Genomic DNA, 14303 nt, shown 5'->3' on the forward strand with positions numbered 1-14303 from the left:
TTCTGTCACATCAACATGAATCTGGGGCTCCAGGGGTTCAGAATCCCGCAAGCTGCAGCCTGCTATGTCTGCCTTGTCTACAGCTCTGTCACCATGGTGACTGATGCCTGGGTGTTCCTGCCTGCTCCTGGTACTTTCTGTCTTCTCCTTGCTGTTTTTCGTCCACTGCTTTGTCTCTCCACTGAACTCTACGACTCACATCCACACTACTTATTTTATCAAGGCAGGCTGACACACTACAAAGGTAGAAATCAGTGTGTGTTAAATGCCACATGCATGAAAGGCTGGATGCGAGAGCTTAATGAAGACACTTAAAGCCTTCAGATGTGGAATAATCATGTCAGTGTGTGATTTCAAAATTAATTTCATGGTGTAATGTAAACAGTAGAAGTAAATTCTGTTTAATTCTTTCTGTCTCTCTCTATTAGTTTATTTTTATAACCTACAGTAAAACAGCAGACCTCCCTTTGAAGTGCCCGGCTCCTTCATAAGGAAACAAATGCCCAGACGTGTCCAGATGCTGCCCAGAGATGTCTAGTAATGTGTGCAGCATCAGCTGTCACTGCAAGTGAAGGTAGTAAAGCTCTTTAATAATCCTGACAACCACCTCCATCACTGATGTGATTACAAGAAGAAAAGATAACATCTACAATACTGCTATTCCCAAAGGTTAGCTGCATTTTAACAGTAGTTTATTAGGAAAACGTCCTAATACGTTACACGTCTGTTATGTAATACTGCTCTCCCAGCAAATAATGAAAGGATACATGCGGCACTTGACAAGCACCTGCTGCTTAACTAGCACAGTAGGACTGCTGCAGACAAATTAGCTGCCACAGATGCAATGCTAAAAGGCAAATCAAATGTGGGTCCTGATTGAGCAGGAAAAGATTCAGGATGGAAAATAAGTCCATTTGAATCATGCTGATTGAATGTCATTACAGGAATTTTTTTTTTCTCTGTTATGTATTCATATTTCCGCTGTTTGTGACAGCTGATGTAAAACCACAAAGTTACTCAAGGGGTGACAGAGTTTCAAATTCAACTCTGCATGACTCATTTTCAGTATATTTGTGCATTAACTCTGTGATACGTTAAGAAAAAACACTGCAGCATATTGTGTCTCCGGACACTTCAGAGTAGCATTTTGAGATAAAAATCTGCAACACAACCGTTTAAAGGTGTCCTGCTTCACCTCTTTTCATCCCACTGTATGTTGCTTTGTTAGAAAGAGCGTTCCTTGTTTTATCGCTTTCTCTGTATTTTGAATCGCGTCCTGCTGACATTGAGATTAACAGACAGGGAGAGCACGTCGTCATGTATATTTATCAAACATTACACCTTGTCACTATGGCAACCCTATCGTTGGAGGGGACAAGTGAGGAGAAGAGGGTGAGTGTGGGAGCGGCGAGTAAGCCCCCCTGGCTTTCTCCCCCTTTTCCACTTCAGAGGAACCTTCAGTGTAGAACTGACAGTGGTGGAAAAGAAGTTGGTTTTCCTGCGAATGTACAGAATGTATAAGCTCTAAAATGCAGAAGTGCACAGCTGCATATGCGCCGTCACTGCAGAAGGACAATATATGAGAACGTGGGATGAAGTAAACAGCTGTGAGTGCGAGTATGACTCACTAAAATCACACCCAAGACTGTGCGGCCCATTTGGAATCATTAAAGTGCAGCCATATGGCTTTTATCTAATATGCTGGGGTTTGAAACACGCTGATGCTTTCAATACATTGCATCTATGCAGAAAATCAAATACAGCCATTCACATCCCACTTACACTGTATCACACACTTTACAAAAGGCTCATCTGGGAAAAGACTACAAGATGTGTACCACAAATTCAATAACATCCCTTCTAATGCTTCATACAGCAGTCCGACAACAGACACACTCAGGTCTCAGCAAGCACAAAGAGCTGCAGCAGCGGATGGATGATAGGGGGAAGGTATGTGTGTGTGTGTGTGTGTGTGTGTGTGTGTGTGTGTGTGTGTGTGTGTGTGTGTGTGTGTGTGTGTGTGTGTGTGTGTGTGTGTGTGTGTGTGTGTGTGTGTGTGTGTGTGTGTGTGTGTGTGTGTGTGTGTATTAGAGCTGGAGGGGGGGGGGGCGAGTATGGTTGCAGCTTAAATGTAGTGACCACTCAATTCAAAACCATTCAGGCCTTCTAAGAACAGATCCCCACACCCCATCAGGACCTCTGCTGACGCACACATGCATAATACATGTGAGCAGGATCTAAAAGCATACAGCCCATTAGAAAGCCCGGCCTGGGCAAGAAAGAAACAGAGAAAGAGAAAAAACAGACTCGCACACAAACAGCTCTGATCGAACGGATGGCGAACTGGCTAGTTACTGATAACAGCTGCATCTTTGCAGAGTTGTGTTCTTGTGTAGCAGCGAGCTACGTGATACTACAGACCCAGAAATTAGTGCACAAAGAGTGTGACACTGGCTGCATCATCCTGCAACGGTAATAAAAAATGAAAACTGTCGTACCAACTGCAAATATGATCATTTATCATAAAAATAATAGGTTTGCTTTCGGCTACGGTTTCTTCTGAAGGATTTTGCTGTGAAGAAAAAAACCCCGCCCGTGATGGAAAATAAGTTCAATTTAATCAGTCAGATGTGATGATTGCTGGATCACAGTTTCCAGGCACAGAGCCCCCTGTTCCGCCCTTCCAGTGCCTGAGTGTTCTGGCCATGTAATGTGAGGTGGCAGAGAGCCCAGCAATGCTGTAAATTATTTCTGACGGTAGGGTGGGGGACAAGAGGGAAAGACTCGCAGTCCCCAGAGACAGACAGTGGATGGCATGGCGATACGGGGCCTGCATCTATAGCGAGACAGAGAAGAGGGCCCGTGCGTTTTCTCGGTCCCGCGGCTGAGGAACATGGGTCTGTTTGCAAGTTTAAAGGACTTCTGCAGTCTGTATAATGTGTCTAACAGCTATGCTTGGCCAAATGACCAGAAGCCTCTCTGTGGGGGGGGACAGAACATTTAGCAGACTAATCATAATGTGCTCCAGTGCATCTAAGTGAGATCCAACTTCTTTCTCTCTTTTCACATGCTACACAAGTACCTCTTTTCAAGTATCTTTTTGGCGCTAAAGTGAAAATACATAAGGTCTGTGTCAACCACATAGTTCCTTTTTTAAATAATGAAAATATGTTTGCTCTATTAGTCTAAGTATAGATTTCATAATTCAGCCGCAATATATGCATATATATATATATGCATTGTTAATGGAATTCTCCAGTTTAGTCCTAAATGATTAGGTAACTGATACCTGTTATGACTTGCTCCACAGTGCCCTGTGTTTGAGTGTATATAGTAGGTGGGTGAATGTGTGTGTGTTGGGGGTGGTGTTTGCACTCATTTCCAGCTCTGGACTCTTTAAGATGTACATTTCCCCTCCTCCCTCCCTCCCCCTACCCCACGCTCTCCTCTCAGGCACGACAGCAGCAGCAGCGACAGTACTACAGCACACATGCTGCAGCAGCGGTGCGCTGGGGCGTACGCGCACGCGCACACATACATTCAGGGCTACGCGCACAGCACACGCACACCTCGATGTGGTCACAGTGTACCATCATGCTTCATTTCATCTCCGACAGACAATCGCGATGCACGCGCACATAGCAAACCGCGAACGATCGCTAATCGGCCCCATCACCCAGCCAGGAAATATCTGCAGCAGCAACAGTACTCGAGGTTGTTATTACGCAGGCTGGCTGCCGATCGATAAACGCAACAACCCCCCCACCCCCTCCCCAAATACTCGTTTGCCATACCAACGGGGAAGCCCTTCCTCATAAATCTGGGCATTTCTTTACAAAGGAATCACTCACCCGATGTTGCTCAACGCCTGCTCGAACAGCTCCGTCTGCAAGATGTTCTGAGGTGCCGAGAAAGCCCCGTTGAAATGTGATAAAACCGAGCTACAGAACTGACGCAATGTCTCAAACTGCATTTTCCCCCTCCGTTTGCTTTTATCCTCAGTAAGTGATCACCCTTTTTCCTTTCACCACCAATACATCCCGAAGCCTGCGCTCTCTCCGGACGCCCCCCCCCTTGCACACATACACCTCCTCAGTGTTTTCTTATTATTTTTCTCCCGGGGCGCATTAATTGCAGAAAAGACGCCGATCAAGTTCCATGTTCCTGCTGCCGCTCCTGATAAAAAGTGTCCTTAAATGAAACGCATTCCGGCTGGGATCCGGCGGTCATAATGCTTCGGACTGGGAGCGAGAAAAACGAGGTAGTGCCGGTGCTGGTAACAAGCCTTTTCTTCTTCGCGCTGTGGCAAAAATGTGTTCTCGGTGTGCGGGAAGAGGTGAAGGAGCGCCCGGAGGAGAGAAGAAGCGGAGAAGCATCCTACACGGCAGCCAGCAGCAGCAGCAGCAGCAGCGGCAGCATCCCTTACCGGCGCATCAGCTGCTGCCTCACATTCAGCTCATATATCCCGTTGCCTATGAAGAGTACACAGTCGCACAAACACACGCAGTCCCACGTACACACACACACACACACACACACACACACTGAGGCGGATATGCAATCGTGCGGACTCTGTGCCATATCTCTCCATTCTCCAGCCTACTTTGGGACGCGCACAGCGGCAGATAACCCCCAATACAATACAGGGCAGAGAGGCGACGGTGTCGTCAGGTTTTTTTTTTCTTCTTATACTCCATATCTGGCTTCTGAGCATCGGCTCTACGTGTGTAGTAATAAAGTAGGACTGTCTGTGAGAAAAGGGCACACATAAAAGTGTGGGTTTTCCCTAGAGGTTACTTATTTATTTATTTGATGTATTTCATTTCATTCAGACTGGCTGAAGCGTTTCCTTAAAGCTGCTGCATTCATATGGTTCCATTTATTTGTACAGGCTAATCAAACCTCTCCGTGGAACCACTTAAACATGGAGCTATTATGATCCTTTCTAAAGACATTGTGTAAATGAGTCCTGCTACAGTCTATACAAGCATAAAGGAGCATTTCCTGAGCGGGAGGATGATGAGAGACATCCTGGAAGAAGGTGAACAGACTCTTCTGAGAGACAGAATACCACAATGAAGTATCCATTCAGCAGCTACTCTGTACAGTAAAGCAGGCCTTGTATTAAGCATGATGGAAGACAGCTGCATGTAATATGTAGACTGATAGGACTGTGATAATGTAAGGATTAGAATGGTTCACTGAGTTCCTGGCAAAACAAAATGGTGAAGCCCATATGGAAAGATACAAACCTCTATGATACACAACATCATTTGTTTACAGTTAAAAGAACATTCTTCTCGATGCTATGAAGCTATGAAAATAAGACAGAGTGATCCAACCTGTACAACCAGGAGCCTGAAACAAGTGAAACTCATCACTGAGCACCTTCAGTTTATCATTGACTTCATTGCTATTCCTGCTCTGACATGTCAAAGTGTCTGCTGTGAAAAATACCTATTTGTTTAATGAGTAACATGTCGTTGTAACTGATATAGTGAAAGGGACGATTATATTGGACAAGGCTGACTTTGGGTTATCACTTCCAAATATGTGGTTTAGTAAAACTGAGGATATTTTTAAAATGTTCTTCTGTGTCTGATTGCTTGTGTTGCTTACTGGACTTAAATGTAAGGCTGTAAGTCAGGAAATGTACATTAAATAATAATTAAAACAAAACCTCAACGATCAGTGTCAAAGTCAAATATCTGTCCATGTTATTGATTCATTGCAGAGTTGTATAAAGCGGATGGAATACAGTACATGGATAAAATGGCCTGTTTTTGGTACACACTTCTGAACTGACGAGGTTACAGCAATGATGAATTGAACTATACAAAGCTACTCTGTGCTGTTGTGGGTGGGCTGGATGTTAAAGGGCCAGTCCAAACTGACTCTGTTCTTCTTCCTCTTCGACCATATTTGGCATGCTGAGCGCTGCCGCTGCCACTGCCCGGCCGAATGTATCTAAAAAAAATGCAGAATCTGGATAAATTCCTCCAGTGAGTGTGTTCCAATCCCAGTGTAATCATTGTTGTTTCTTCAACCTCACCCAACACTGCAGCTGTCCTGCCGTATCTGTGTGTTCATTCAAATGACACCTCGGAGACCGAGACAAATTAGAAGCCTTCCCAAGTTATTTCTCCTTATAAATAGGCCGTCAGCTTTTCCCCTCCTCTCTTCAGCAGAACAGATCCAGGAGTTAATTTAAACATTCTTTAAGATTAATGAAAGTGGGTTCTGGTGCTTATGCAGTGGGAGTTCTATTTATGGACTCTCTGCTATCCATCATCAGCACTATCCTGTGAATCCTCAGACAGCCAGTTTCCTGTTGTGTCACTGCAAATGTAAGCAATGCCAAAGCGAGAATTGCTCCCTGGTACCATCGCCACCTCTCGAGCCATGCAATCAATTAATACAGAGTGGACTGGAACAGGAAGTGACTGAAGGCTTGGAGCACGACAGGGCAGGAAAATAAATATAGATGGAGTTGTAACAAAGCCTCTGAGTGTGTGTTTTTATTTGTTACTGTTGCACAGTAGCTTCATTACAATGTGAAGGCATGGAAAGTATGTTCAATTAATGGACTTAAGGGACAGGAAGATGAAACTGACAAGAAATTTGGATATATCCATCAAAATGTCCACTCAGAGAAAAATACCAGCCAATTCAACATAAAAGTTTTTCCGAGATCTTTTCTTCTTTTGTTGACTCTGACTGTATTAAGAAGTACATTGAGTGGCAGACCAGATGTACGATAAGCACACCGACAGGAATACGCGACAGGGTTAGATCCACCTCCTTTTCCTGCTGCACCTCTTCTTTAAATGTGTGTGTGTGTGTGTGTGTGTGTGTGTGTGTGTGTGTGTGTGTGTGTGTGTGTGTGTGTGTGTGTGTGTGTGTGTGTGTGTGTGTGTGTGTGTGTGTGTGTGTGTGTGTGTGTGTGTGTGTGTGTGTGTGTGTGTGTGTGTGTGTGTGTGCATAGTGTCCATACATGTGTGATTATGGTCTAACTCAGTGCCACCCTTCATTTGGATCTCCACTGTACTGCACAACATGCAGTCCACATTTCCCAACACCCCACTGGGAAGTCGGGTCTCTTTGGCCGAGACAAGGGCATCTGTTTGTCTGTGGACTGCTTGACATGACGATGGAAGGGTTACAGAGAACAAAGCCTTGCACTGAACAAATGTTGAGTTACATCTGAGAAGGAGCAAACAAGGACATGAGAGGTTTTCTGAAAGGGCTCTGCTGAGGTAAATTCTAGAGAGTGTACAGATCCTGTAAGCTGCTCTTCCTCCCTTCAGAAGAAGAAAGAGGAAGGAGCCCCCATGTGGACATCAAAGTAACTACCTTATTTGACACCACTATCAAGGAAAAAGGCAACCGGATATAGTATCCACGAGGACAGCGTGTCCGTGTCGTCGGCATCTGAGAGCGCTGGACTCAGAGGAGGCACTTAGAGCATGTGACAAATGGAACACAATGTGCTGCATTGTAATTAGCCTGCTCTCGCTTTTTGACTCCAAAAACATCCCCAAAAAAACGTAATTTTCAAGAAGTGCAGTGCCAGAATTGACAAAACAGAGTTATTTATGTCTCCAAAGATGTCTCTGAGATAATATAAAGTATAGCAAACTCCTTTCACCTGCCAGGACGTCATCCTGGCTGAATCAGACATGCAGCCATCTGGGTTCATGTGTGTGTGTGTGTGTGTGTGTGTGTGTGTGTGTGTGTGTGTGTGTGTGTGTGTGTGTGTGTGTGTGTGTGTGTGTGTGTGTGTGTGTGTGTGTGTGTGTGTGTGTGTGTGTGTGTGCGTGTGCGTGATAGGGAGACTGTGAGTGGGTGGATGACTGCTCTAGAATTGCTGAGTTAGTGCCAGATACAGTATATGTGTCTCTGTCTCCTTTATAGGCCTTATATGCTCCATGTAGCAGCCATTTTATTTGGGCCCTCGACTGGCGTGCCAGGAGACGTTGTTCTTGTGCCAGACTTGAATGACTCTTCTACACAACAGCCACAGATCAGTGCTAATGCTAAAAGTCCCCCTGCAGATACATCAGGCACCTTCACTAAGTAGTGATCAAATTATCAACCTGAATTTACACAACAAAACAACTCTGTGTAACACATACGGAGCACTGCACACACACTACTGACCTGTCTATGGGTGCGTCACCGGGCCCCGAGTATCGTAGCCCCGAACCGTTGTCAAGGGACGCCTGTCTGGGGAGGAGCCCGCCGTGAGGTCTGCTTCTGTCTGACACTGGTGTCAAGTCCCCTGAGGCCCCCTGGTAGGGGTACAGGGACGGGTCCTGCAGTTTGGCCTTCTTCCCTTGTGGCCCCCCCTCAAACACGCCCCGCACCTGACCGGGCCCCGAGCCGTAGAACCACGCCCCCGATTTGGTGAGGATTTCTTGTTGTTTTCGGCACAGGTTGCATACCCACATAACCTGGCGGGAGGAGAAGGAGGGAGTTAACAGTTTGAAATGGACAGACACAGGTTGTCTTATAGGCTCCCTATGATGAGTTGTGATGGAGTGACGTGTGTGTTTGTTTTATCTGAACTGTAACACAACAGTGAGGCATGTTGCTGTTACTGGGTGAAAATCTTTAAACATTCAAAATGTCAACTTTTAGGAACCAGGAATTTAAAAAAAATGTTTTGAAAGGCCTTTTAAATCAGAGTTTGGAGTTCTCACCCCACAGCGACAATATTCCTAAACATTAATGACAATTTATGTTGATGAGGTGAAGGATGAAATACTTTACACATGCAGCAGCCTTTGATATCATTGAAAGCTAAAGTGATTCTGCATCAGTTTATTTTATTATTATTACTATTATTATTAGTAGTAGTATTATTAGTATTATTATTATTATTATTATTATTATAAGCCTGTGAGTCCATCTTTTAGTGATGTTTTAGTTCCATTAAAATGTGCTAACATTACACTGCTAATTTCTGTTATTTGTTATAAAGCAGTGTATGCCTATTAAACTTGTTTTTGTTTAGCGAACTGAAACAGCACAGACTCTACTGGCTGCAGAGGTTACACATATAGAATAAATAGAGATAATCAAATGAAGGTTAATACCTATTTGTTCCCATAAATGTAAAGGAGTAGCAACATTCCCTGTATGCTGTTCTCGCTGCTTGCCTACGCTGTGCCTTCATCTGCTCCACAGTGGAGTCCCAGCACCACATTAGCCTCATAAATCCAGGAGCAGACAGGAGCCCTGATCACATTACACACATGTACACGCACACTCACTACATGTTAAAGCTCCGCCTTCTGTCTCTGGTCATGTTTGTGGAGAAAACTCATGTGATTTTATTTGCAATAACTGCACTGGTACCTGGAACAGTTTAATCTGAATCTCACTCGGGCCTGCTTCACATACACACACACACACACTTCTCGTTACACAGGCCCAATGCTGAGTCAGTGCATTACTGTTATTAGTATGAGCGTGCCTTGAATTGACCAATGTGTTATTTCTGGATTGACTGAACTCTCTTAAACTGTGTTGGTCTGTATAGTTACTGGCAGCACAGGTTCAGGAGCTGCATTTGTAGCCAGAGCCATTAACCACTACTCCTGATCTCAAGGGCTGGCTGGACGTGAAGCACGGGGAGATGCAGAGTGTTAAACTCTGTGATAGAAAACCAACATTAAAGGGGTCGGCCACCTGATGCCACGCAAAGTCTTTACACTAAAACATAAATACAAAAAAAAGATATGTTTTGGGGAGCCTGGGTGGAGTAGAGGAAAAAAGTCAGTGTCAGTGTTCATGGGTGGGGGGTCAATGAGAGATCATGTCCCTGTTACTGAAGTAGTGACTTACTGGTTGGTCAGGGAAGGCCGCCTGTACAAAATCAGTGCACCAATCTGCCATGACACCGCTATAGCCTCTGTGTGACACTTTCACTTTCAGCTGACAGCTTGTTACATCGTCAGACTAACAGTGTGAGATATCAGCAACAAGAAGAGTGTCGCTGGTAGTCAGTAGTTAGGATTTCAATATCTAAGGGTGTATCACCGTCTGTGTGAGGGAGTTGGAAGTTAAACTTGACATGTGGAATCAGCACTAATTTGATCTAAAACCCTTTGCAGGAGAAGTCAATTAGAATTCAAAAGTTTCAACCATAAAGAGTGATTTACTGTCAGATTAGGAGATTATGTGCTGGTTAATACACAAAAACACAACAGAAGTAAAAAAGGAGAACTGCTTTTGTGTTTTTAACTACAGTAACACAACAAAAAAGTACCTAAGCTTTGCAAAGCAATGACAGTTGACTGTAGGTAGGAAAAGACTGCATGACCTGGAAGAGATGTCACTGAGCATTACAAAGGTGGTCATCCACTGTTCTCTCTTCAGTCAGAAAATCTTCCTCTCTGATGTACTATCACTGAAACAAGCAGGAACATGTTCCTCTGTTGCTTTTAGAAACGGAAAAAATATAATTTATACAACTATAAGGAATTTGCTCAGATACATTTCAGATGCAGAATAGAAAATCTCCACACTCACAGACAGGCTGTGTGTTCTGGCCTCTGTGATATTGACACATGTATGACCAGCTATTAATTTTACAGATGGTCTATAACTGTGCTGACACACAATGGAAGCAGGGAGACTACAAATTGTGCTTTATGTGTCCTGGAGGAGTGCAGCCAGTGAGGCCATGACTGCCTCATTTAACTGGGGTCATGGTGAGAGCTCTGCAGTGAACCATGAGTCATCGGCTGAGACCCGGGAGCCACCTAGGCCAGTATTCCTGCTAATCAACCACACGTCCAACCAACGCTTCCCCACACCTGGACATCACACACATGTACATACATACGGCGCTTGTCTCAAAATTATCACAGAACTGAGAAACGATTTTGGACTTATGCGTCTCATCTAAACCTCCAGGATGTTTAGATGAGATGTCTGCTGACAAAGCACTCGAATGCAGACACATGAGCAGAGGCTGCAGGTATCCAACCTCAAACAGAGGAAACCCGACATATATTAGGGTGCTGCATCGAATTCATCCAATGTGGACCAACTGTCAAAGTTTGGTTGAGACTATCTATCGTCAGTCCTGTACTAGTTACTAAAAAAACTACGAATTCAAGGCAAAAATTACTCAAATTATGCAATGCAGCAAACATGTTAATGCTGCTAAAACAAACAAAAACAAAGGTAGCTGGTCCTAAATACATCAATCTGGGTGAAACTTAAATGATTGGTGCACATGTGGTAGAGGATGCTTTGCATACTTGTGTGCAGTAACAAAAAAATAGCAACATACAAGAAACTTTAAATTCAAAACTCTGCTTCCAATAAAAGATTTTCACTGCACTGATTTTCTCAATTTTTTTTGTCAGCAAAATATCCTCCTCATTAGTAATAAGAAGTCTGTTATATGTTCCACTGTTTAAACAATACTATTAACTGAACTTAGCATGCTACATGGACATTTTCAGTGGGAGGAATGTTTAGGTATCTGAAAACATTATGCATACTTATATATTCTACAATAATCTATATGTCCCTGTATATAATGTATATAATATGCATTTGAGAGTTTGATCTCTAAAACACATTATGTTGTACCTGCGGTTAATTACTGAGAGCTGCCCTTCTCTCTGCTGCAGCCTACGACCTACATATTTACCCCTCCAAACTGCAATTAACACAGAGTCAGTTGCTGTGCACCTCTCCAGTCTGCCAATAATAATTAACCGCCTTCTCAGCCCTTGGACTGCACATGTCAAGCTCTTTTATCTCATCAGTGAATACCTAATCGCATATTAGCATTCCAAAAACGCAGGCCAACAAAAACGTACGCGGCTCCGGCAAATGTTGAGCACACGGAGCTTCAAACATCAATACTTGGATTTGATTTGCACTTTGGAACCAAGTCAGAATGAAAATGGATGTTTACAAAGAGTATTAGACAGGAGGAGCAAGAAGTAAAGACATTGTGGGGCTGAATTCTCATATATCCAAAACATTAAATGAACTGGTAAATAAAAACAGTCTTTTTTTTAATATCGATGACAGTGCATTTTTTTAGAGGGCTACATGGGCAAGGATTTATTTGCTGATGGCGAAGCACACATAATATCAGCTAAAAGGTTTCTTTTCATAGAACAAAACTTAAGATTACAAAATATAGTCAACGTGTAGTTTGAAATGGGTTTTAACGTTATATAAGGCTCTTTTGAGTCACTACACAAACTCAAAATTTCTCAGATGGTAGAAATAACTAAAAAGATGTACTCGTGCTGCACCCCAGTACAAGATGTGTGACAGTAACAGAAACACGTTGGTTCATTCATTAAACATTTTTTTTTCTGCCCTTCGTCACGCTGGCAGACATCACACAGCATAAGGCTGCTAACGGTCCATCTCAGGAAGCAGTCCAGAGACACAGTGAGCTCAACCTACACTGACAGGAAACTGTAATAACCCCCAATCACTTATAGACCACACTGACAGTGTCCACAACAGATGCATGGATTGGGGATGACATACATACACACACACACACACACACACACACACACACACACACACACACACACACACACACACACACACACACACACACACACACACACACACACACACACACACACACACACACACAGGTCAAGCAGCTGTAACAGCCTGAGGTATATTCACTTTCATTGCAGCCATTCTGCTCAAGACTCTCCAAACAGAAAAACACACTCACACACACACACACACACACACACACACACACACACACACACACACACACACACACACACACACACACACTTCCCTTTGGCTTAACTCTTCACGGCTGAGTGCAGGCGGGGGGTTGGGGGCAGTGGCCCTCGGGCAGGGCCATTTCTCCCTGTGTTTGCACATTTCATAGTCATTGAACCTGCGGTTAAAAATAGAAAGCTAAAAAAAAAAAAAACAGCGCACTCCCACACGTTTCAAACGGCAGGAAGATATATATACTCCATCAAACGTGCTATAGGTAGTTTAGTGAGGCGCTGAATTAAGGGAAACAAACACCAAGTACCATGGGATCAATAAATAATTTCCTTTCTAATAGTTTCTCCTCAGACTCAGACTGAGGCGGTTTTCAGTGAAACCAGCAAATATAATCTTCCAGAAATACGGGTGTTCTTAGGGAAGTTACAATAGAAAAAGCAAGGATGCCAAAGAAGGAAGGGCGATATTTAAGAGGAAATATTTATCTATTCCATAGTGTTGTGTGTCATATAGCGATATAGTCTCATTACAATGACGTTATTTAGATTTTGAAAAACAAGCATGACACTGCAGAAAATAACGTGTCCTTCAGCAATGTGCTTTTAATGTTATATGCAAAAAAGCATATAACATTAAAAGCACATTGCTCCTCCATTCAGATACTTCCTGAAGGAGTCGAACACTCATAACCCTGCTAGATTTGCAGCAAAGAGAGATCACTGAGCTCTCTCTTGTGGCCATTAAACTGCACTACAACATTACTTAACACGAGCTCCAGAGTGAATCAGCAGTATCCTTCCAGGCATATCACTGTGTGCCCAAATGAGAAGCCAGCCCCAATGTTAAATTAAATCAATGACGTTTTCACATCCATTAATTTTACATTCATTCATTCACAACTGTATGTGTAATGTAATGATTGTCCGGATTTCACGAGGCTGTTTAAAAATGTAGACAGGGCCTTTGAGGTGAGAGTTGTCGCTGCTACGTTAATTTTAGTTGAGAGTTAAAAGAAATGACGTGAGCATCATAGTGGGCCAGTGGTCTGAGATGACCTCCCTGCTTCGCTTCCATCTGAGGAACACATTAAGACTCTTTTCTCTCAACCTGTTTCCTTCCAGCGATCTAATGAAGCAACGATAAGCCAAACCCAATCTAAAGCTGAAGTAAAAAACCAAAGAGATGGCCCAGGCTGCAATATTGATGGGCCTGTAAATGAGCTGTCATAGGTATCATATTGCATTCCTGTTTCTCTCCTTCACCTGAGCTGAGGTGAACTGAACAACTCATTAAAGACTCATTGTTCGGGGAGTGGAGTGTTCCTCGGAACATCCCAGTCTGGACCGGGTCCAGCTGAAGCACACAGGCATCAATAAGGAGCCGATCAACTACACTCCGGAGCAAATGACTGTCACAGCTGGGGGCTACGTGGTTGTGATGGACTGCAGTGACAGACATTACAATGCAGCAGAAGAAAGTGTATCAACTCCACTATTATTGCAGGCTAGCGTTGTGTGAAGCGGCATGCTCCTGCATATATTTTCCTCCAGCCA

At 43.6% G+C, this 14303-nt stretch overlaps 1 protein-coding gene across 1 annotated transcript in view; it reads right to left on the reverse strand.

Annotated features, from left to right (window-relative positions):
• rims2a (regulating synaptic membrane exocytosis 2a) overlaps window positions 1-14303 on the reverse strand; it is a 141430-nt gene that overhangs the window by 93544 nt on the left and 33583 nt on the right. The window contains 1 exon segment of the mRNA XM_069702107.1: window positions 8161-8453. Within this exon segment, the coding sequence (XP_069558208.1) occupies window positions 8161-8453 (293 nt within the window).

The sequence above is a fragment of the Brachyistius frenatus genome, unplaced genomic scaffold (assembly GCF_029030835.1).
Source record: "Brachyistius frenatus isolate BFR_SWC_R1_liver_20210118 unplaced genomic scaffold, ASM2903083v1 Contig_40, whole genome shotgun sequence".
NCBI lineage: Eukaryota > Metazoa > Chordata > Actinopteri > Embiotocidae > Brachyistius > Brachyistius frenatus.